The following is a 24480-nucleotide window of genomic DNA, read 5'->3' as shown; positions in this document are numbered from 1 at the left end:
TCTCTGTAGTTCTTGTTGCTGGACTGAACACGTCCCGATGAGCCGACCTGTGAGGTCATGCTGACTCAGACTGTGTCCCTGGACCGGACCGGGTCTGTGGTCTGTATCCAGACTCTGAGAGGAGGTGAGTGAATGAACTTTGGAAGGTTCGGGTGGCTGCAGGACCAGAGACCAGAGACCAGAGTCAGTCCTGCAGACTGAGACTAAAACAGCTGCCACTCATTTCATGTGAACTTTAACAAAATAAAAGATGAACAGAGAAACGTTGTGCTTTTATTTTGACGCTTTCTCAAGTGGTGATGTCTCGGGTCCTAAACACGTCGTAATGTGCTCGTCATCAAATTTAATAGCATTTCAGATTTTCAACAAGAGTCACTGATCAAATTCACACAAATCATTAAAGCTTTTTAAAACAGAGTCACTCGGAGTCTGAGCGTCCAGGGGAACCAGGAAGCAGACGGTTTGTGCTGCAGTCTGGTTTTCAGGCTTCATCCTGGAAACACATGGATCCTGTTTCAGGTTCGCTTCTGAAGTTTGGAGTTTTATTTGTTAAAAACAAAAGTTTACAGGATGTTTCACCCTAATATAGAAGATATTTAACCAGCAGCAGGATGTTTTATATTAAAAAAACACATTTTACCAATAATATTGTTTTTCTTTTAAGTTAAAGTTCAGACTTTTAAAACCACATTTAGACAGTTACAGTTTATTTTAAAACCTGTTCATCAAACCGGCCAGAGTGAAGGAAAATTATATCAACTACAATCAGTTATTACCCAGAGGTGGACTGAACATTTATGTACTGTACTAAAGTACAAGTTAGAGGTACTTTACTTGAGTATTTTCTCCTTCTGCTTCATCTCAGATATTTTTACTTCCCATCATTTATCTGACAGCTTCAAGTCAGATTTTTACACATGAAGAGTTTCTAAAATCTGAAGTTTAGTTCCAGCTGACAGGATCGTTAGACTGAAACGAACATTTTTTGAAGGCGTCACTTTGGGCTAAAACAAGCACCAGCTCCACATCTACAGCAGAAACATCCTGCTTTACATGAACGACGGGAAAAAGAGTCACAGCACATTGAGTACTTTTAATATTCTTAGTGTAATACTTTTCCTGATTACACTTATATACTTTTACTTCAGTAACATTTTCAATGCAGTACTTGTACTAGTAACAGAGTAATAAATTATCTCTATTTAAAACGTTAGTATGTTAAAGTTGAGCCTTTTTAATACCTTCTGATGCGGTTCTGAGAAGTTTAAGGATTTAAAGACCTGCAGGAACCCCGGCACGGAGAAACGTTCCGGCGGAATCAGAGAGCGGCAGGACCGGAAGGGGGAGACCGGGGGGAGTGAAATAAGGAGCGGACCGTGTGCGCTGCGGGTTGTTGCGGGTGTTTATCTGCTGGTTAGTTTAATCTCACAGTTTGTTCACGCGAAGAAAATACAACCCGGTTCAGTCCGTGTCGGACTCGTCTGAACCGGAACTCGGGGGGAACGTTGCTGATGAGCCGGGGAAACTGCGCCGCCGCACAGCCTGCTGGGAAATATGTTAACGACAGAGCTACGTTGATTGGAGCTCCGCGGCGCGTGCAGGCTGAAAGTAAAGACACAGTAAAGCGAAGTAAAGCGAAGAGACGGAAGCTGCTGCAGGTCAGAAATCTTAATGCTAATGTTAGCTGCTAGTGTTAGCATCATCCAGCCACAGCAGTACTGAGGAACTGCTACTACAGTTACTGCAGTACTACAGAGTACTACTGTCAGCAGTACTACAGTACTACAGAGTGCTGTACTGTCAGCAGTACTACAGAGTACTGTACTGTCAGCAGTACTACAGTACTACAGAGTGCTGTACTGTCAGCAGTACTACAGAGTACTACTGTCAGCAGTACTACAGTACTACAGAGTACTGTGTACTGTCAGCAGTACTACAGAGTGCTGTACTGTCAGCAGTACTACAGAGTACTGTACTGTGTCAGCAGTACTACAGAGTACTACTGTCAGCAGTACTACAGAGTGCTTTACTGTCAGCAGTACTACAGAGTACTGTACTGTGTCAGCAGTACTACAGAGTACTACTGTCAGCAGTACTACAGAGTGCTTTACTGTCAGCAGTACTACAGAGTACTGTACTGTCAGCAGTACTACAGAGTACTGTACTGTCAGCAGTACTACAGAGTACTACTGTCAGCAGTACTACAGAGTGCTTTACTGTCAGCAGTACTACAGAGTGCTTTACTGTCAGCAGTACTACAGAGTGCTTTACTGTGTCAGCAGTACTACAGAGTGCTTTACTGTGTCAGCAGTACTACTGTCAGCAGTACTACAGAGTGCTGTACTGTGTCAGCAGTACTACAGAGTACTGTACTGTGTCAGCAGTACTACTGTCAGCAGTACTACTGTCAGCAGTACTACAGAGTGCTGTACTGTGTCAGCAGTACTACAGAGTGCTGTACTGTCAGCAGTACTACAGAGTGCTGTACTGTGTCAGCAGTACTACAGAGTGCTGTACTGTCAGCAGTACTACAGAGTGCTGTACTGTGTCAGCAGTACTACTGTCAGCAGTACTACAGAGTACTGTACTGTGTCTGCAGTACTACAGAGTACTGTACTGTGTCTGCAGTACTACTGTCAGCAGTACTACAGAGTACTGTACTGTGTCAGCAGTACTACTGTCAGCAGTACTACAGAGTACTGTACTGTGTCTGCAGTACTACAGAGTACTGTACTGTCAGCAGTACTACAGAGTACTGTACTGTCAGCAGTACTACAGAGTGCTGTACTGTCAGCAGTACTACAGAGTACTGTACTGTGTCAGCAGTACTACTGTCAGCAGTACTACAGAGTGCTGTACTGTGTCAGCAGTACTACTGTCAGCAGTACTACAGAGTACTGTACTGTGTCTGCAGTACTACAGAGTACTGTACTGTCAGCAGTACTACAGAGTGCTGTACTGTCAGCAGTACTACAGAGTGCTGTACTGTCAGCAGTACTACAGAGTACTGTACTCTGTCAGCAGTACTACAGAGTACTGTACTGTCAGCAGTACTACAGAGTGCTGTACTGTGTCAGCAGTACTACAGAGTACTACTGTCAGCAGTACTACAGAGTACTGTACTGTGTCAGCAGTACTACAGAGTGCTGTACTGTCAGCAGTACTACTGTCAGCAGTACTACTGTCAGCAGTACTACAGAGTACTGTACTGTGTCAGCAGTACTACAGAGTACTGTACTCTGTCAGCAGTACTACTGTCAGCAGTACTACAGAGTGCTGTACTGTCAGCAGTACTACAGAGTACTGTACTGTGTCAGCAGTACTACAGAGTACTGTACTGTCAGCAGTACTACAGAGTGCTGTACTGTCAGCAGTACTACAGAGTGCTGTACTGTCAGCAGTACTACAGAGTGCTGTACTGTCAGCAGTACTACAGAGTGCTGTACTGTCAGCAGTACTACTGTCAGCAGTACTACTGTCAGCAGTACTACAGAGTACTGTACTGTCAGCAGTACTACAGAGTACTGTACTGTCAGCAGTACTACTGTCAGCAGTACTACAGAGTGCTGTACTGTCAGCAGTACTACAGAGTACTGTACTGTGTCAGCAGTACTACAGAGTACTGTACTGTCAGCAGTACTACAGAGTACTGTACTGTGTCAGCAGTACTACAGAGTACTGTACTGTCAGCAGTACTACTGTCAGCAGTACTACAGAGTACTGTACTGTGTCAGCAGTACTACAGAGTGCTGTACTGTCAGCAGTACTACAGAGTACTGTACTGTGTCAGCAGTACTACAGAGTACTGTACTGTCAGCAGTACTACTGTCAGCAGTACTACAGAGTACTGTACTGTGTCAGCAGTACTACAGAGTGCTGTACTGTGTCAGCAGTACTACAGAGTGCTGTACTGTGTCAGCAGTACTACAGAGTACTGTACTGTCAGCAGTACTACAGAGTGCTGTACTGTCAGCAGTACTACAGAGTGCTGTACTGTCAGCAGTACTACAGAGTGCTGTACTGTCAGCAGTACTACAGAGTGCTGTACTGTCAGCAGTACTACAGAGTGCTGTACTGTCAGCAGTACTACAGAGTGCTGTACTGTCAGCAGTACTACAGAGTGCTGTACTGTGTCAGCAGTACTACAGAGTGCTGTACTGTGTACCTGTGAGTTTTTATAGTAGCCTTCAGTTGACCCTGGTTTCTCTCAGGAAGTCTTTAAGGAGCAGGTGTAAATAAACCCTGTAGACGGACTACTTTGTGTGGGACAGAATAAACTACAGAGTGATGAAGGATCACGTGACCCAGCAGAGGCTCTCTGAGGGTTCACAGCACTGACCTGTCTGTCTGTGTGTCTGTCTGCAGACATGTCTGTGTCTCTGTCAGCAGAGAGAGACAGGATCCAGAGACAGGTGGAAGAGCTGGAACAGAGTCTGTCTGCAACACACACTGAACTGGAGCTGCTGAGCAGTGAGACAGGTACCTATCTGTCTCTCTCTGTCTGTCTCTACCTGTCTTTCTGTCAGTCTCTCTTCCTGTCTGCCTGTCTGTCTGTCTCTCTATCTATCTGTCAGTCTGTCTCTACCTGTCTTTCCACCTGTCTATCTATCTATCTATCTGTCTGTCTCTCTTCCTGACTTTCTGTCTGTCTGTCTCTAACAGATATAGACCTATATCTAACCTTCCATTTCTCTCTAAGGTTCTGGAGAAAGCAGTTGCTAAACAGCTGTGTGACTTTCTACAGAGCAATAGTTTATTTGAGGATTTTCAGTCAGGATTTAGAGCTCATCATAGCACAGAGACAGCACTGGTGAAAATTACTAACGACCTCCTTATTGCATCAGACAAAGGACTTGTCTCTGTACTGGTTTTATTAGATCTTAGTGCTGCATTTGATACCATTGACCATCAGATCCTATTGCAGAGACTGGAATATTTCATTGGCATTAAAGGAACCATTCTAAGCTGGTTTAAGTCCTATTTATCAGATCGATTTCAGTTTGTACATGTTAACGATGAGTCCTCCATGCACGCCAAAGTTACTCATGGAGTTCCTCAAGGATCTGTCCTTGGACCAATCCTCTTCACTTTATATATGCTTCCTTTAGGCAATATTATCAGGAAACATTCCATAATCTTTCATTGTTATGCAGATGATACTCAGTTATATCTATCGATCAAACCAGATGAAACTCATCAGTTAGCTAAACTTCAAATGTGCCTTCAGGATGTTAAAACCTGGATGACCTGTAATTTTCTCATGTTAAACTCAGATAAAACTGAAGTTATTGCTCTGGGGCCTAAGCACCTCCGTGACGCATTATCTAAAGATATAGTTTCCCTGGATGGCATCGCCCTGGCCTCCAGCACCACTCTGAGGAATCTTGGAGTTATCTTTGATCAGGACATGGCTTTTAAGTCTCACATTAAGCAAATTTCAAGGACCGCCTTTTTTCACCTACGTAATATTGCGAAAATCAGGAACATCCTGTCTAAAAATGATGCAGAAAAACTAGTCCATGCATTTGTTACTTCTAGGCTGGATTACTGCAATTCCTTATTATCAGGCTGCTCGAAAAAGTCCGTTAAGACTCTTCAGCTGATCCAGAATGCTGCAGCACGTGTTCTGACAGGAACCAGGAAAAGAGATCATATTTCTCCTGTTTTAGCTTCTTTGCATTGGCTTCCAGTAAAATCCAGAATAGAATTTAAAATCATTCTTCTTACCTACAAAGCTCTCAATGGTCAGGCACCATCTTATCTTAAAGAGCTCATAGTACCTTACTACCCTACCAGAGCACTGCGCTCCCAGAATGCAGGGTTACTTGTGGTTCCTAGAGTCTCCAAAAGTAGACTAGGAGCCAGAGCGTTCAGCTATCAAGCTCCTCTCCTGTGGAACCAGGTTCCAGTTTGGGTTCAGGAGGCAGACACCATCTCCACATTTAAGAGTAGGCTTAAGACTTTCCTCTTTGATAAAGCTTATAGTTAGGGCTGGCTCAGGTGAGTCCTGAACCATCCCTTAGTTATGCTGCTATAGGCCTAGACTGCCGGGGGATTTCCCATGATGCACTGAGCTCCTCTCTCCTCTACTTTCTCTCCCTCTGTATGCAACCTCATCCCATTATTGCATGTTACTAACACAACTTCTCCCCTTTCTGGTAGTCTTGTGCTTTCTCGTCTCTCTCCTCTCTCCTCCTATCACTTCCTGCAGGTTTTCTGGCTCTGGAGCTGTGGAGTCTGGATCTGTGGCTGCGGGTCACCTGCTGCCCCCGTGTTCCTGCTCGACACCCTCTGCTGCAACGACTATTGTTGCTAGTCTTATTGTTATTATTGTTTTTATAATCATTAACATTACGATGGTTACCATTAACACTATTATAAATATCTGTACCATTTTTCATTTAGTCTATAGCAACATTACCTTTACTGTCTGTACCTCTGTGTGGATATTGTGTAGGCTGCCTCCCTCCCTTCTTTCTTTCTTTCTTTCTTTCTTTCTTTCTTTCTTTTTCTTTCTTTCTTTCTTTCTTTCTTTCTCTCTCTCTCTCTCTCTCTCTCTCTCTCTCTCTCTCTCTCTCTCTCTCTCTCTCTCTCTCTCTCTCTCTCTCTCTCCCCCCCCCCTTCACCCCAACCGGTCGAGGCAGATGGCCGCCCACCCTGAGTCATGGTTCTGCTCGAGGTTTCTGCCTCTTAAAGGAAGTTTTTCCTTGCCTCTGTCTCCTAGTGCTGCTCTTGGTGGGAACTGTTGAGCTTCTGTAAATATCATCACAGAGTTCGGTCTAGACCTGCTCTTTTATGAAAAGCGCTGTGAGATAACTGCTATATAAATAAAATTGAATTGAACTGAAAAAATTGAACAGCGGTGTTGTGTCTCTTTGATCAGGTGATGAATCAGATGACGAGGACGAGGAGGAGGAGGAGCAGGTAATACACGTGCATCAGTTACCACAGCAACAGACTGCAGTCTGAACTCCAAAGTGTCTGTGTTTGTGTCTGTACTTCTGTTTTTGGTTCAGTCTGTGTTTGTGTCTGTACTTCTGTTTTTGGTTTAGTCTGTGGTTCTGTCTGTGTTTGTGTCTGTACTTCTGTTTTTGGTTCAGTCTGTGTTTGTGTCTGTACTTCTGTTTTTGGTTTAGTCTGTGGTTCTGTCTGTGTTTGTGTCTGTACTTCTGTTTTTGGTTCAGTCTGTGTTTGTGTCTGTACTTCTGTTTTTGGTTTAGTCTGTGGTTCTGTCTGTGTTTGTGTCTGTACTTCTGTTTTTGGTTCAGTCTGTGGTTCTGTCTGTACTTCTGTTTTTGGTTTAGTCTGTGGTTCTGTCTGTGTTTGTGTCTGTACTTCTGTTTTTGGTTTAGTCTGTGGTTCTGTCTGTACTTCTGCTTTTGGTTTAGTCTGTGGTTCTGTCTGTGTCTGTACTTCTGTTTTTGGTTCTGTCTGTACTTCTGTTTTTGGTTCAGTCTGTGTTTGTGTCTGTACTTCTGTTTTTGGTTTAGTCTGTGGTTCTGTCTGTGTCTGTACTTCTGTTTTTGGTTCTGTCTGTACTTCTGTTTTTGGTTTAGTCTGTGGTTCTGTCTGTGTTTGTGTCTGTACTTCTGTTTTTGGTTCAGTCTGTGTTTGTGTCTGTACTTCTGTTTTTGGTTCAGTCTGTGGTTCTGTCTGTACTTCTGTTTTTGGTTCTGTCTGTGTGTGTTGACCTGATCAGGATAAATTAGTGAAATGTTTTCACATAAACAGTCTTGCTTCTTGTAGTCGTTTTGCACACACTGATCAGCTGACTGATAACAGCTCTAAGATGATTGTAACGCGTTGATCGTTCTATTGATCAGTCTGAACAGAATTCCCTCCTGCAGTGTGAGTCTGCAGCCGGTCTATTGGCTCAGAGAGAGAAGATCCAGAAGGAGATCCAGAACCTGGAGAACGTCCTGGGACCACACAGTCCAATCTACGCGTCAGGTACCTGTCTGTCTGCCTGTCGGTCCCTCTGACTTTCTGTCTGTTATTGATTGTTAACAGACGGTGTGTTAATGTCTGATATTGTCTGTGTAGATGACGATGATGATGCCAGCAGCAGTGACGAGGTCAGTATCAGCAGCAGCTTAACATTTTCATCAGTTACAGACCAATCTGTGTTTCACTAACTGTGTCCGTCTGTGTGTTCAGAGTGAGCTGGGTCTGTCGCTGTCAGTGGGCTCATGTCTTCAGATGAACCTGGTCTATCAGCAGGTGGTTCAAGAGACCCTGGACCAGCTGGAGACACTGCTGACACACAACCAGAAACAGCAGGTCAGTACTGACTCACAACCAGAAACAGCAGGTCAGTACTGACACACAACCACAGACAGACAGCAGGTCAGTACTGACACACAACCAGAAACGACAGGTCTCTGACACACAACCACAGACAGACAGCAGGTCAGTACTGACACACAACCACAGACAGACAGCAGGTCAGTACTGACACACAACCAGAAACAGCAGGTCAGTACTGACACACAACCACAGACAGCAGGTCAGTACTGACACACAACCAGAAACAGCAGGTCAGTACTGACATATAACCAGAGATAGGAGGTCAGTACTGACACACAACCAGAGACAGACAGCAGGTCTCTACTGACACACAACCAGAAACGACAGGTCTCTGACACACAACCACAGACAGACAGCAGGTCAATACTGACACACAACCACAGACAGCAGGTCAGTACTGACACACAACCAGAAACGGCAGGTCAGTACTGACACACAACCACAGACAGACAGCAGGTCTCTACTGACACACAACCAGAAACGACAGGTCAGTACTGACACACAACCACAGACAGGAGGTCAGTACTGACACACAACCACAGACAGGAGGTCAGTACTGACATATAACCACAGACAGGAGGTCAGTACTGACATATAACCCCAGACAGCAGGTCAGTACTGACATATAACCAGAGATAGGAGGTCAGTACTGACACACAACCAGAGACAGACAGCAGGTCAGTACTGACATATAACCAGAGACAGACAGCAGGTCAGTACTGACATATAACCAGAGATAGGAGGTCAGTACTGACACACAACCAGAGACAGCAGGTCAGTACTGACACACAACCACAGACAGACAGCAGGTCTCTACTGATACACAACCAGAAACGACAGGTCTCTGACACACAACCACAGACAGACAGCAGGTCAGTACTGACACACAACCAGAAACAGCAGGTCAGTACTGACACACAACCAGAAACGGCAGGTCAGTACTGACACACAACCACAGACAGACAGCAGGTCTCTACTGATACACAACCAGAAACGACAGGTCTCTGACACACAACCACAGACAGACAGCAGGTCAGTACTGACACACAACCAGAAACGGCAGGTCAGTACTGACACACAACCAGAAACGGCAGGTCAGTACTGACACACAACCAGAAACGGCAGGTCAGTACTGACACACAACCAGAAACGGCAGGTCAGTACTGACACACAACCACAGACAGGAGGTCAGTACTGACATATAACCACAGACAGCAGGTCAGTACTGACATATAACCAGAGATAGGAGGTCAGTACTGACACACAACCAGAGACAGACAGCAGGTCAGTACTGACATATAACCAGAGATAGGTCAGTACTGACACACAACCAGAGATAGGAGGTCAGTACTGACACACAACCAGAGACAGCAGGTCAGTACTGACACACAACCAGAGACAGCAGGTTAGTACTGACACACAACCAGAAACAGCAGGTTAGTACTGACTCACAACCAGAAACAGCAGGTCAGTACTGGCACACAACCAGAAACAGCAGGTCAGTACTGACACACAACCAGAAACAGCAGGTTAGTACTGACTCACAACCAGAAACAGCAGGTCAGTACTGGCACACAACCAGAAACAGCAGGTCAGTACTGACACACAACCAGAAACAGCAGGTCAGTACTGACACACAACCAGAAACAGCAGGTCAGTACTGACTCACAACCAGAAACAGCAGGTCAGTACTGGCACACAACCAGAAACAGCAGGTCAGTACTGACACACAACCAGAAACAGCAGGTCAGTACTGACTCACAACCAGAAACAGCAGGTCAGTACTGACACACAACCAGAAACAGCAGGTCAGTACTGACACACAACCACAGACAGACAGCAGGTCTCTACTGATACACAACCAGAAACGACAGGTCTCTGACACACAACCACAGACAGACAGCAGGTCAGTACTGACACACAACCACAGACAGACAGCAGGTCAGTACTGACACACAACCAGAAACGGCAGGTCAGTACTGACACACAACCACAGACAGGAGGTCAGTACTGACACACAACCACAGACAGGAGGTCAGTACTGACATATAACCAGAGACAGACAGCAGGTCTCTACTGATACACAACCAGAAACGACAGGTCTCTGACACACAGCCACAGACAGACAGCAGGTCAGTACTGACACACAACCAGAAACAGCAGGTCAGTACTGACACACAACCACAGACAGGAGGTCAGTACTGACACACAACCACAGACAGGAGGTCAGTACTGACATATAACCACAGACAGGAGGTCAGTACTGACATATAACCCCAGACAGCAGGTCAGTACTGACATATAACCAGAGATAGGAGGTCAGTACTGACACACAACCAGAGACAGACAGCAGGTCAGTACTGACATATAACCAGAGACAGACAGCAGGTCAGTACTGACATATAACCAGAGATAGGAGGTCAGTACTGACACACAACCAGAGATAGGTCAGTACTGACACACAACCAGAGACAGACAGCAGGTCTCTACTGATACACAACTAGAAACGACAGGTCTCTGACACACAACCACAGACAGACAGCAGGTCAGTACTGACACACAACCAGAAACGGCAGGTCAGTACTGACACACAACCAGAAACGGCAGGTCAGTACTGACACACAACCAGAAACGGCAGGTCAGTACTGACACACAACCAGAAACGGCAGGTCAGTACTGACACACAACCACAGACAGGAGGTCAGTACTGACATATAACCACAGACAGCAGGTCAGTACTGACATATAACCAGAGATAGGAGGTCAGTACTGACACACAACCAGAGACAGACAGCAGGTCAGTACTGACATATAACCAGAGATAGGAGGTCAGTACTGACACACAACCAGAGATAGGAGGTCAGTACTGACACACAACCAGAGACAGCAGGTCAGTACTGACACACAACCAGAGACAGCAGGTCAGTACTGACACACAACCAGAGACAGCAGGTTAGTACTGACACACAACCAGAAACAGCAGGTTAGTACTGACTCACAACCAGAAACAGCAGGTCAGTACTGGCACACAACCAGAAACAGCAGGTCAGTACTGACACACAACCAGAAACAGCAGGTCAGTACTGACTCACAACCAGAAACAGCAGGTCAGTACTGGCACATAACCAGAAACAGCAGGTCAGTACTGACACACAACCAGAAACAGCAGGTCAGTACTGACACACAACCAGAAACAGCAGGTCAGTACTGACTCACAACCAGAAACAGCAGGTCAGTACTGGCACACAACCAGAAACAGCAGGTCAGTACTGACACACAACCAGAAACAGCAGGTCAGTACTGACTCACAACCAGAAACAGCAGGTCAGTACTGACACACAACCAGAAACAGCAGGTCAGTACTGACACACAACCAGAGACAGACAGCAGGTCTCTACTGACACACAACCAGAAACGACAGGTCTCTGACACACAGCCACAGACAGACAGCAGGTCAGTACTGACACACAACCACAGACAGACAGCAGGTCAGTACTGACACACAACCAGAAACGGCAGGTCAGTACTGACACACAACCACAGACAGGAGGTCAGTACTGACACACAACCACAGACAGGAGGTCAGTACTGACATATAACCAGAGATAGGAGGTCAGTACTGACACACAACCAGAGACAGACAGCAGGTCTCTACTGACACACAACCAGAAACGACAGGTCTCTGACACACAGCCACAGACAGACAGCAGGTCAGTACTGACACACAACCAGAAACAGCAGGTCAGTACTGACACACAACCACAGACAGGAGGTCAGTACTGACACACAACCACAGACAGGAGGTCAGTACTGACATATAACCACAGACAGGAGGTCAGTACTGACACACAACCACAGACAGCAGGTCAGTACTGACATATAACCAGAGATAGGAGGTCAGTACTGACACACAACCAGAGACAGACAGCAGGTCAGTACTGACATATAACCAGAGACAGACAGCAGGTCAGTACTGACATATAACCAGAGATAGGAGGTCAGTACTGACACACAACCAGAGATAGGTCAGTACTGACACACAACCAGAGACAGCAGGTCAGTACTGACACACAACCACAGACAGACAGCAGGTCTCTACTGATACACAACCAGAAACGACAGGTCTCTGACACACAACCACAGACAGACAGCAGGTCAGTACTGACACACAACCAGAAACAGCAGGTCAGTACTGACACACAACCAGAAACGGCAGGTCAGTACTGACACACAACCACAGACAGACAGCAGGTCTCTACTGATACACAACCAGAAACGACAGGTCTCTGACACACAACCACAGACAGACAGCAGGTCAGTACTGACACACAACCACAGACAGACAGCAGGTCAGTACTGACACACAACCAGAAACGGCAGGTCAGTACTGACACACAACCACAGACAGGAGGTCAGTACTGACACACAACCACAGACAGGAGGTCAGTACTGACATATAACCAGAGATAGGAGGTCAGTACTGACACACAACCAGAGACAGACAGCAGGTCTCTACTGATACACAACCAGAAACGACAGGTCTCTGACACACAGCCACAGACAGACAGCAGGTCTCTACTGATACACAACCAGAAACGACAGGTCTCTGACACACAACCACAGACAGACAGCAGGTCAGTACTGACACACAACCACAGACGGCAGGTCAGTACTGACACACAACCAGAGACAGACAGCAGGTCTCTACTGACACACAACCAGAAACGGCAGGTCAGTACTGACACACAACCACAGACAGGAGGTCAGTACTGACACACAACCACAGACAGGAGGTCAGTACTGACATATAACCACAGACAGGAGGTCAGTACTGACATATAACCCCAGACAGCAGGTCAGTACTGACATACAACCACAGACAGACAGCAGGTCTCTACTGATACACAACCAGAAACGACAGGTCTCTGACACACAACCACAGACAGACAGCAGGTCAGTACTGACACACAACCAGAAACAGCAGGTCAGTACTGACACACAACCACAGACAGACAGCAGGTCTCTACTGATACACAACCAGAAACGACAGGTCTCTGACACACAACCACAGACAGACAGCAGGTCTCTACTGATACACAACCAGAAACGACAGGTCTCTGACACACAACCACAGACAGACAGCAGGTCAGTACTGACACACAACCAGAAACAGCAGGTCAGTACTGACACACAACCAGAAACGGCAGGTCAGTACTGACACACAACCACAGACAGACAGCAGGTCTCTACTGATACACAACCAGAAACGACAGGTCTCTGACACACAACCACAGACAGACAGCAGGTCAGTACTGACACACAACCACAGACAGACAGCAGGTCAGTACTGACACACAACCAGAAACGGCAGGTCAGTACTGACACACAACCACAGACAGGAGGTCAGTACTGACACACAACCACAGACAGGAGGTCAGTACTGACATATAACCAGAGATAGGAGGTCAGTACTGACACACAACCAGAGACAGACAGCAGGTCTCTACTGATACACAACCAGAAACGACAGGTCTCTGACACACAGCCACAGACAGACAGCAGGTCTCTACTGATACACAACCAGAAACGACAGGTCTCTGACACACAACCACAGACAGACAGCAGGTCAGTACTGACACACAACCACAGACGGCAGGTCAGTACTGACACACAACCAGAGACAGACAGCAGGTCTCTACTGACACACAACCAGAAACGGCAGGTCAGTACTGACACACAACCACAGACAGGAGGTCAGTACTGACACACAACCACAGACAGGAGGTCAGTACTGACATATAACCACAGACAGGAGGTCAGTACTGACATATAACCCCAGACAGCAGGTCAGTACTGACACACAACCAGAGACAGACAGCAGGTCTCTACTGACACACAACCAGAAACGACAGGTCTCTGACACACAACCACAGACAGACAGCAGGTCAGTACTGACACACAACCAGAAACAGCAGGTCAGTACTGACACACAACCACAGACAGACAGCAGGTCTCTACTGATACACAACCAGAAACGACAGGTCTCTGACACACAACCACAGACAGACAGCAGGTCAGTACTGACACACAACAGGAAACGGCAGGTCAGTACTGACACACAACCACAGACAGGAGGTCAGTACTGACACACAACCACAGACAGGAGGTCAGTACTGACATATAACCACAGACAGGAGGTCAGTACTGACATATAACCAGAGATAGGAGGTCAGTACTGACACACAACCAGAGACAGACAGCAGGTCAGTACTGACATATAACCAGAGATAGGAGGTCAGTACTGACACACAACCAGAGACAGACAGCAGGTCAGTACTGACATATAACCAGAGACAGACAGCAGGTCAGTACTGACACACAACCAGAGACAGACAGTAGGTCCGTACTGACATATAACCAGAGATAGGAGGTCAGTACTGACACACAACCAGAGACAGTTCATTACTCATAATAAATGCTTTGTCTCTGTAGAAGGAGGTGGTGTCTCAGCTGTCCGGACCAGTCAAAGAGTCACCCAGGGAACGTTGCCCTCCGTCCTCCTGCCAGCAGCCGTTTAACATGTTCCTGGGACGCTTCCTCAAACCGTACTTCAAGGACAAACTGACAGGCCTGGTAAGACACACGGACAGAGAGGCACGCTGTGTCTGTCTGTTGACACCTGAACAATAAGACTCTGTGTTTGTCTGTCTTCAGGGTCCTCCAGCCAATCAGGAGACAAAGGAGAAGGCCAATAGGATGGCGGGCTGTCTGGACAACAATAAGCTTAAACTGAAACGATGTAAGAATGAAAAATTAAACAGTTCACTGACCATTCAGAGAGGAAGTTCATAAAAACCACAGAGACAGTTATGTGTTCTTTTATTTATTTACAGTGTGAAGGGACTTTAAAGTTCGTATCTAATCTGTTATGAGCTGACGCAGGCTGATGATGATGATGATTTCACTCAGACAAATATTAATATAATAATATTTATTATTAATAACACCAGTAAATATGTTTGTACACATATACTCCTTCTCATTTAACTTACCTTCAGTAACATCTCTGTCATTGTGGTTCTATGTATGTCCTCTGTATGTCTGTCTTAATCAGGGGAAAGCTGGCAGAAGACTCTGTTGATCCACTCAGTAGCCAGAGACAGTCTGAGGAAACTGATCCAGCCCAAACTCTCCAAGTAAGTTCTGTTTATTAGTAGTAGGAACTGTAGCAGTAGGAACTGTAGCAACAGGAACTGTAGCAGTAGGAACTGTAGCAACAGGAACTGTAGCAGTAGGAACTGTAGCAGTAGGAACTGTAGCAGTAGGAACTGTAGCAGTAGGAACTGTAGCAACAGGAACTGTGGCAGTAGGAACTGTAGCAACAGGAACTGTAGCAACAGGAACTGTAGCAACAGGAACTGTAGCAACAGGAACTGTAGGAACTGTAGCAACAGGAACTGTAGCAACAGGAACTGTAGAAACTGTAGCAACAGGAACTGTAGAAACTGTAGCAGCAGGAACTGTAGCAACAGGAACTGTAGCAGTAGGAACTGTAGCAACAGGAACTGTAGCAGCAGGAACTGTAGCAGCAGGAATTGTAGCAGCAGGAACTGTAGAAACTGTAGCAGCAGGAACTGTAGCAGCAGGAACTGTAGAAACTGTAGCAACAGGAACTGTAGCAACAGGAATTGTAGCAACAGGAACTGTAGGAACAGGAACTGTAGCAGCAGGAACTGTAGCAACAGGAACTGTAGAAACTGTAGCAACAGGAACTGTAGCAACAGGAATTGTAGCAACAGGAACTGTAGCAACAGGAACTGTAGCAACAGGAATTGTAGCAACAGGAACTGTAGCAGCAGGAACTGTAGCAGCAGGAACTGTAGCAACAGGAATTGTAGCAACAGGAACTGTAGGAACTGTAGCAGCAGGAACTGTAGCAGCAGGAACTGTAGCAGCAGGAACTGTAGAAACTGTAGCAACAGGAACTGTAGCAACAGGAATTGTAGCAACAGGAACTGTAGGAACTGTAGGAACAGGAACTGTAGCAGCAGGAACTGTAGCAACAGGAACTGTAGAAACTGTAGCAGCAGGAACTGTAGCAACAGGAACTGTAGGAACTGTAGAAACTGTAGCAGCAGGAACTGTAGAAACTGTAGCAGCAGGAACTGTAGAAACTGTAGCAGCAGGAACTGTAGCAACAGGAACTGTAGAAACTGTAGCAGCAGGAACTGTAGCAACAGGAACTGTAGAAACTGTAGCAACAGGAACTGTAGGAACTGTAGAAACTGTAGCAGCAGGAACTGTAGAAACTGTAGCAGCAGGAACTGTAGGAACTGTAGCAACAGGAACTGTAGCAGTAGGAACTGTAGCAGTAGGAACTGTAGCAGCAGGAACTGTAGGAACTGTAGGAACTGTAGCAACAGGAACTGTAGGAACTGTAGCAACAGGAACTGTAGAAACTGTAGCAGCAGGAACTGTAGCAACAGGAACTGTAGGAACTGTAGCAACAGGAACTGTAGGAACTGTAGCAACATGAATTGTAGGAACTGTAGAAACTGTAGCAACATGAACTGTAGAAACTGTAGCAACATGAACTGTAGAAACTGTAGCAACATGAACTGTAGAAACTGTAGCAACATGAACTGTAGAAACTGTAGGAACTGTAGCAACAATAACTGTAGGAACTGTAGCAACAGGAACTGTAGAAACTGTAGCAGCAGGAACTGTAGCAACAGGAACTGTAGGAACTGAAGCAACAGGAACTGTAGGAACTGTAGCAGCAGGAACTGTAGGAACTGTAGCAGCAGGAACTGTAGGAACTGTAGCAGCAGGAACTGTAGGAACTGTAGCAGCAGGAACTGTAGCAACAGGAACTGTAGGAACTGTAGAAACAGGAACTGTAGGAACTGTAGCAACAGGAACTGTAGAAACTGTAGGAACTGTAGCAACAGGAACTGTAGCAACAGGAACTGTAGAAACTGTAGGAACTGTAGCAACAGGAACTGTAGCAACAGGAACTGTAGAAACTGTAGGAACTGTAGCAACAGGAACTGTAGCAACAGGAACTGTAGAAACTGTAGGAACTGTAGCAGCAGGAACTGTAGGAACAGGAGGAACTGTAGCAGCAGGAACTGTAGCAGCAGGAACTGTAGCAGCAGGAACTGTAGGAACTGTAGCAGCAGGAACTGTAGGAACTGTAGCAGCAGGAACTGTAGGAACTGTAGCAGCAGGAACTGTAGGAACTGTAGCAACAGGAACTGTAGAAACTGTAGGAACTGTAGCAGCAGGAACTGTAGGAACTGTAGCAACAGGAACTGTAGGAACTGTAGCAACATGAACTGTAGAAACTGTAGGAACTGTAGCAGCAGGAACTGTAGGAACTGTAGGAACTGTAGCAGCAGGAACTGTAGAAACTGTAGGAACTGTAGCAGCAGGAACTGTAGAAACTGTAGGAACTGTAGGAACTGTAGCAGCAGGAACTGTAGGAACTGTAGCAGCAGGAACTGTAGAAACTGTAGCAACAGGAACTGTAGAAACTGTAGGAACTGTAGCAGCAGGAACTGTAGGAACTGTAGCAGCAGGAACTGTAGAAACTGTAGGAACTGTAGCAGCAGGAACTGTAGCAACTGTAGGAACTGTAGAAACTGTAGCAACAGGAACTGTAGGAACTGTAGCAACAGGAACTGTAGAAACTGTAGGAACTGTAGGAACTGTAGCAACAGGAACTGTAGAAACTGTAGGAACTGTAGCAGCAGGAACTGTAGCAACTGTAGCAACATGAACTGTAGAAACTGTAGGAACTGTAGCAACAATAACTGTAGGAACTGTAGCAACAGGAACTGTAGAAACTGTAGCAGCAGGAACTGTAGCAACAGGAACTGTAGGAACTGTAGCAACAGGAACTGTAGCAACTGTAGGAACTGTAGCAGCAGGAACTGTAGGAACTGTAGCAGCAGGAACTGTAGGAACTGTAGAAACAGGAACTGTAGGAACTGTAGCAACAGGAACTGTAGAAACTGTAGTAACTGTAGCAACAGGAACTGTAGAAACTGTAGTAACTGTAGCAGCAGGAACTGTAGGAACTGTAGCAGCAGGAACTGTAGGAACTGTAGCAGCAGGAACTGTAGGAACTGTAGCAGCAGGAACTGTAGGAACTGTAGAAACTGTAGGAACTGTAGAAACTGTAGCAACAGGAACTGTAGAAACTGTAGGAACTGTAGCAGCAGGAACTGTAGCAACTGTAGCAACAGGAACTGTAGAAACTGTAGGAACTGTAGCAGCAGGAACTGTAGAAACTGTAGGAACTGTAGCAGCAGGAACTGTAGCAACATGAACTGTAGGAACTGTAGCAGCAGGAACTGTAGAAACTGTAGGAACTGTAGCAGCAGGAACTGTAGGAACTGTAGGAACTGTAGCAGCAGGAACTGTAGAAACTGTATGAACTGTAGAAACTGTAGGAACTGTAGCAGCAGGAACTGTAGAAACTGTATGAACTGTAGAAACTGTAGGAACTGTAGCAACAGGAACTGTAGAAACTGTAGGAACTGTAGCAGCAGGAACTGTAGCAACTGTAGCAACATGAACTGTAGAAACTGTAGGAACTGTAGCAGCAGGAACTGTACAAACTGTAGGAACTGTAGAAACTGTAGCAACAGGAACTGTAGAAACTGTAGGAACTGTAGAAACTGTAGCAACAGGAACTGTAGAAACTGTAGGAACTGTAGAAACTGTAGCAGCAGGAACTGTAGGAACTGTAGCAACAGGAACTGTAGGAACTGTAGCAACAGGAACTGTAGAAACTGTAGGAACTGTAGCAGCAGGAACTGTAGGAACTGTAGAAACTGTCGCAACATGAACTGTAGGAACTGTAGCAGCAGGAACTGTAGAAACTGTAGGAACTGTAGGAACTGTAGCAGCAGGAACTGTAGAAACTGTATGAACTGTAGAAACTGTAGGAACTGTAGCAACAGGAACTGTAGAAACTGTAGGAACTGTAGCAGCAGGAACTGTAGCAACTGTAGCAACATGAACTGTAGAAACTGTAGGAACTGTAGCAGCAGGAACTGTACAAACTGTAGGAACTGTAGAAACTGTAGCAACAGGAACTGTAGAAACTGTAGGAACTGTAGAAACTGTAGCAACAGGAACTGTAGAAACTGTAGGAACTGTAGAAACTGTAGCAACAGGAACTGTAGGAACTGTAGCAGCAGGAACTGTAGGAACCGTAGGAACTGTAGAAACTGTAGCAACATGAACTGTAGGAACTGTAGAAACTGTAGCAACATGAACTGTAGAAACTGTAGGAACTGTAGCAACATGAACTGTAGGAACTGTAGCAACATGAACTGTAGAAACTGTAGGAACTGTAGCAGCAGGAACTGTAGGAACTGTAGAAACTGTAGGAACTGTAGAAACTGTAGCAACAGGAACTGTAGAAACTGTAGGAACTGTAGCAGCAGGAACTGTAGGAACTGTAGGAACTGTAGGAACTGTAGCAGCAGGAACTGTAGAAACTGTAGCAACAGGAACTGTAGGAACTGTAGCAGCAGGAACTGTAGGAACTGTAGGAACTGTAGCAGCAGGAACTGTAGGAACTGTAGCAGCAGGAACTGTAGAAACTGTAGGAACTGTAGGAACTGTAGCAGCAGGAACTGTAGAAACTGTAGAAACTGTAGGAACTGTAGCAGCAGGAACTGTAGCAACTGTAGCAACATGAACTGTAGAAACTGTAGGAACTGTAGCAGCAGGAACTGTAGAACCTGTAGGAACTGTAGAAACTGTAGCAACAGGAACTGTAGAAACTGTAGGAACTGTAGCAACTGTAGGAACTGTAGCAGCAGGAACTGTAGCAACTGTAGCAACATGAACTGTAGAAACTGTAGGAACTGTAGAAACTGTAGCAACAGGAACTGTAGGAACTGTAGCAACAGGAACTGTAGCAACTGTAGGAACTGTAGCAGCAGGAACTGTAGCAACTGTAGAAACTGTAGCAACAGGAACTGTAGAAACTGTAGGAACTGTAGCAACAGGAACTGTAGCAACTGTAGGAACTGTAGCAGCAGGAACTGTAGCAACTGTAGCAACATGAACTGTAGAAACTGTAGGAACTGTAGCAGCAGGAACTGTAGAAACTGTAGGAACTGTAGCAGCAGGAACTGTAGAAACTGTAGGAACTGTAGCAGCAGGAACTGTAGAAACTGTAGGAACTGTAGCAGCAGGAACTGTAGAAACTGTAGGAACTGTAGAAACTGTAGCAACAGGAACTGTAGAAACTGTAGTAACAGGAACTGTAGCAACTGTAGCAGTAGCATAACATTTCATTAAACAATGAAAGCGTAAAGTAATCAAAATGTATGTGTGTTTGTGTTTAAAAATAAATAAATATTAAATAAATAAATAAAACAGTAAGCGTTTGTGTGTTTAAAAAATAAAGATAAAATAAATAAACAAAACAGTAAGCGTGTGTGTTTGTGTGTCGCTCGCTCTCTAACTGTCTCCACCTGTCTGTCTCTCTCTCTGTCTGTCTCTCTCCTGCAGGGTGGACTACCTGACTCAGAAGCTGTCCTCAGCAGTGGAGACAGACAGGCAGCAGCTCAGAGAGCAGATAGACAGTCTGGAGAGAGAGATCGACCTGCTCAGGTGAGTGTGTGTGATTGTGTTGATCTGTTTGAGGGTTCAGGTTAGAACCAGGATTCCTTGTCATCTGTCGCACTGCTGCAGCTCACAGAGACAGCTGACCAATAGGAGCCTGTTTAACTCAGTGGGCGGGCACTGGTCAGACTGAAACACCTGATTGGAGGAGGAGGGGTCAGGTTACAGCAGGACGCTGTTTAATGTTCGCACGGGTACCGGAATCCAAACGTGTGTGCTGCGTTTAATGTGAGTCTTTCTCTGTCTCTGATTGGTCAGAGGGAAGAAGGAGGAGGAGCTTATTGGTGATCGATATGAAGAACATGACTGGCAGAAAATCTCTAATATTGATGTAAGTCGAAAAATCAGCCAATCACATCATGTCGAGTGTAGAAGCGTCAGACTGTCACTGATGAGATCCTCCTCCTCTCTCCTCCTCTTCCTGCTCTTCCTCCTCCTCTCTCCTCCTCTTCCTGCTCTTCCTCCTCATCTCTCCTCTCTTCCTGCTCTTCCTCCTCCTCTCTCCTCCTCTTCCTGCTCTTCCTCCTCCTCTCTCCTCCTCTTCCTGCTCTTCCTCCTCATCTCCTCCTCAGTTTGAAGCAACGAGGGATGCGGACGACATCCGGTGTTTCTGGCAGAACTTCCTCCACCCGTCCATCAACAAGACTCGGTGGAGTCAGGAGGAGGTGCAGCAGCTGAAGGAGATCAGCATGAGACACGGAGAGAGACACTGGGAGACCATCGCTGCAGAGCTGGGGGTGAGGAGGAGGAGGAGGAGGAGGTGTCTCTATGTCCCCGCTTTCCTTCCTTCATCCACCCACCTGTCTTAATCTCTCTCTCTCCATCTGTCACTCGCTCTGTAACTGTCTCCACCTGTTTGTCTCTCTCCACTTGTTTGTCTCTCTCCACTTGTCTGTCTCTCTCCACCTGTCTCTCTCTCCATCTGTCACTCGCTCTGTAACTCTCTCCACCTGTTTGTCTCTCTCCACCTGTCTCTCTCCACCTGCCTCTCTCTCCATCTGTCACTCGCTCTGTAACTGTCTCCACCTGTTTGTCTCTCTCCACCTGTCTGTCTCTCTCCACCTGTCTCTCTCTCCATCTGTCACTCGCTCTGTAACTCTCTCCACCTGTTTGTCTCTCTCCACCTGTCTGTCTCTCTCCACCTGTCTCTCTCTCCATCTGTCACTCGCTCTGTAACTCTCTCCACCTGTCTGTCTCTCTCCACCTGTCTCTTTCCACCTGCCTCTCTCTCCATCTGTCACTCGCTCTGTAACTGTCTCCACCTGTTTGTCTCTCTCCACCTGTCTGTCTCTCTCCACCTGTCTCTCTCTCCATCTGTCACTCGCTCTGTAACTGTCTCCACCTGTTTGTCTCTCTCCACTTGTCTGTCTCTCTCCACCTGTCACTCGCTCTGTAACTGTCTCCACCTGTCTGTCTCTCTCCACCTGTCTCTTTCCACCTGTCTCTCTCTCCATCTGTCACTCGCTCTGTAACTGTCTCCACCTGTTTGTCTCTCTCCACCTGTCTGTCTCTCTCCACCTGTCTCTCTCTCCATCTGTCACTCACTCTGTAACTGTCTCCACCTGTTTGTCTCTCTCCACTTGTCTGTCTCTCCATCTGTCACTCGCTCTGTAACTCTCTCCACCTGTCTCTCTCTCCATCTGTCACTCGCTCTGTAACTGTCTCCACCTGTTTGTCTCTCTCCACTTGTCTGTCTCTCTCCACCTGTCACTCGCTCTGTAACTGTCTCCACCTGTCTGTAACTCTCTCTACCTGTCTGTCTCTTTCCACCTGTCTGTCTCTCTCTCCACCTGTCTGTCTCTCTCTCCACCTGTCGCTCGCTCTCTAACTGTCTCTACCTGTCTGTCTCTCTCTACCTGTCTGTCTCTCTCCACCTGTCTGTCTCTCTCCACCTGTCGCTTGCTCTCTGTCTCCACCTGTCTGTCTCTCTCCACCTGTCTGTCTCTCTCTCCACCTGTCCCTCGCTCTCTAACTGTCCCCACCTGTCTCCACCTGTCTGTCTCTCTCTCCACCTGTCCCTCGCTCTCTAACTGTCTCCACCTGTCTCCACCTGTCTGTCTCTCTCCACCTGTCTCTCTCTCCACCTGTCTCTCTCTCCATCTGTCTCTCTCTCCACCTGTCCCTCGCTCTCTAACTGTCTGTCTCTCTAACTGTCTCCACCTGTCGCTCTCTCTCCACCTGTCGCTCTCTCCACCTGTCTCTCTCTCCACCTGTTTGTCTCTCTCCACCTGTCTGTCTCTCTAACTGTCTCCACCTGTTTGTCTCTCTCCACCTGTCTGTCTCTCTAACTGTCTCCACCTGTCTGTCGCTCTCTCTCCACCTGTCGCTCTCTCCACCTGTCTCTCTCTCCACCTGTTTGTCTCTCTCCACCTGTCTGTCTCTCTAACTGTCTCCACCTGTTTGTCTCTCTCCACCTGTCTGTCTCTCTAACTGTCTCCACCTGTCTGTCGCTCTCTCCACCTGTCTGTCTCTCTCTCCACCTGTCTGTCTCTCCACCTGTCTGTCTCTCTAACTGTCTCCACCTGTCTGTCTCTCTGTCTCCACCTGTCTGTCTCTCTAACTGTCTCCACCTGTCTCTCTCTCTCCACCTGTTGCTCTCTCTCCACCTGTCTGTCTCTCTCTCCACCTGTCTGTCTCCCAGACGGGGAGGACGGCCTTCCTGTGTCTTCAGACGTACCAGCGTTTCGTCTCGGCCTCGTTGAGACACAGCAGCTGGACTCCGGCTGAAGACGCTCTGCTCAGAGAGCTGGTGGACAAGATGAGGATCGGAAACTTCATCCCCTACACGCAGAGTAATGACATCACTCTAACTGTCTCCTGACACCACGCCCTGACACCACGCCCTGACACCACGCCCTGACACCACGCCCTGACACCACGCCCTGACACCACGCCCTGACACCACGCCCTGACACCACGCCCTGACACCACGCTCTGACACCACGCCCTGACACCACGCCCTGACACCACGCCCTGACACCACGCCCTGACACCACGCCCTGACACCACGCCCTGACACCACGCCCTGACACCACGCCCTGACACCACGCCCTGACACCACGCTCTGACACCACGCCCTGACACCACGCTCTCTCCACATGTCTCTTTCTCAGTAAGTTACTTCATGGAAGGTCGTGACCCCGCCCAGGTGATCTACCGGTGGTGCCAGGTGCTGGACCCGAGCCTGAAGAAAGGTCCGTGGACCAAGCAGGAGGACGAGGTAGGCCGGAGGCGGAGCTTAAGCGGGCACAGCGACCACCTGCAGAATAAATGACGTCCTACGTTGGCAGAACACAGATACTGACCCTACCTGTCTGTCTGTCTCTCAGCTGCTGATGAGGGCGGTGTCTCTGTACGGAGAGGGGAACTGGTGGAGGATCCGGTTGGAGGTTCCTGGTCGCACCGACAGCGCCTGCAGAGACAGGTGAGATCTGATTGGACGCTGGTCTGTCACCTGTTTCCTTAAGAGTAAAATTGACATGGTGTCAGAGCGTCTGTCGCTCCGACCGACCACATTCAGCT

General features: G+C 47.0%; 2 protein-coding genes across 7 annotated transcripts in view; both read left to right on the top strand.

The window, feature by feature from the left end:
* The window catches only part of pomt1 (protein-O-mannosyltransferase 1), a 13355-nt gene extending 13092 nt beyond the window's left edge, over window positions 1–263 (top strand). For all 4 annotated transcript variants that reach the window (XM_038703273.1, XM_038703271.1, XM_038703274.1 and 1 more), the window contains exon 20: window positions 1–263. This exon is cut by the window's left edge. The gene's annotated coding sequence lies outside the window, so the exon portion shown is untranslated.
* Window positions 264–1218: 955 nt separating this feature from the next.
* snapc4 (small nuclear RNA activating complex, polypeptide 4) overlaps window positions 1219–24480 on the top strand; it is a 37065-nt gene continuing 13803 nt past the window's right edge. Inside the window, exons 1-15 of one of the 3 annotated variants that reach the window (XR_005442445.1) lie at window positions 1219–1658; window positions 4366–4479; window positions 6884–6924; window positions 7824–7950; window positions 8044–8075; window positions 8158–8280; window positions 14800–14940; window positions 15022–15106; window positions 15422–15503; window positions 20845–20946; window positions 21217–21289; window positions 21531–21695; window positions 23600–23750; window positions 24072–24178; window positions 24288–24382. Coding sequence is in view for 2 of the 3 variants with exons in the window: in XM_038703212.1 (XP_038559140.1) it covers window positions 4368–4479; window positions 6884–6924; window positions 7824–7950; window positions 8044–8075; window positions 8158–8280; window positions 14800–14940; window positions 15022–15106; window positions 15422–15503; window positions 20845–20946; window positions 21217–21289; window positions 21531–21695; window positions 23600–23750; window positions 24072–24178; window positions 24288–24382 (1436 nt within the window). In the remaining variant the exon portion in view is untranslated. The remainder of the gene's footprint in view (window positions 1659–4365; window positions 4480–6883; window positions 6925–7823; window positions 7951–8043; window positions 8076–8157; window positions 8281–14799; window positions 14941–15021; window positions 15107–15421; window positions 15504–20844; window positions 20947–21216; window positions 21290–21530; window positions 21696–23599; window positions 23751–24071; window positions 24179–24287; window positions 24383–24480) is intronic. The other 2 variants (XM_038703213.1, XM_038703212.1) reach the window with 2 other exon arrangements.

This window comes from Micropterus salmoides, unplaced genomic scaffold, assembly GCF_014851395.1.
Source record: "Micropterus salmoides isolate LMB-PRFRI ecotype aquatic unplaced genomic scaffold, ASM1485139v1 Ms_hic_scaffold_7, whole genome shotgun sequence".
NCBI lineage: Eukaryota > Metazoa > Chordata > Actinopteri > Centrarchiformes > Centrarchidae > Micropterus > Micropterus salmoides.
The sequence above is the reverse complement of the archived record's forward strand: the minus strand, read 5'-3'. Positions and strand labels throughout refer to the sequence as shown.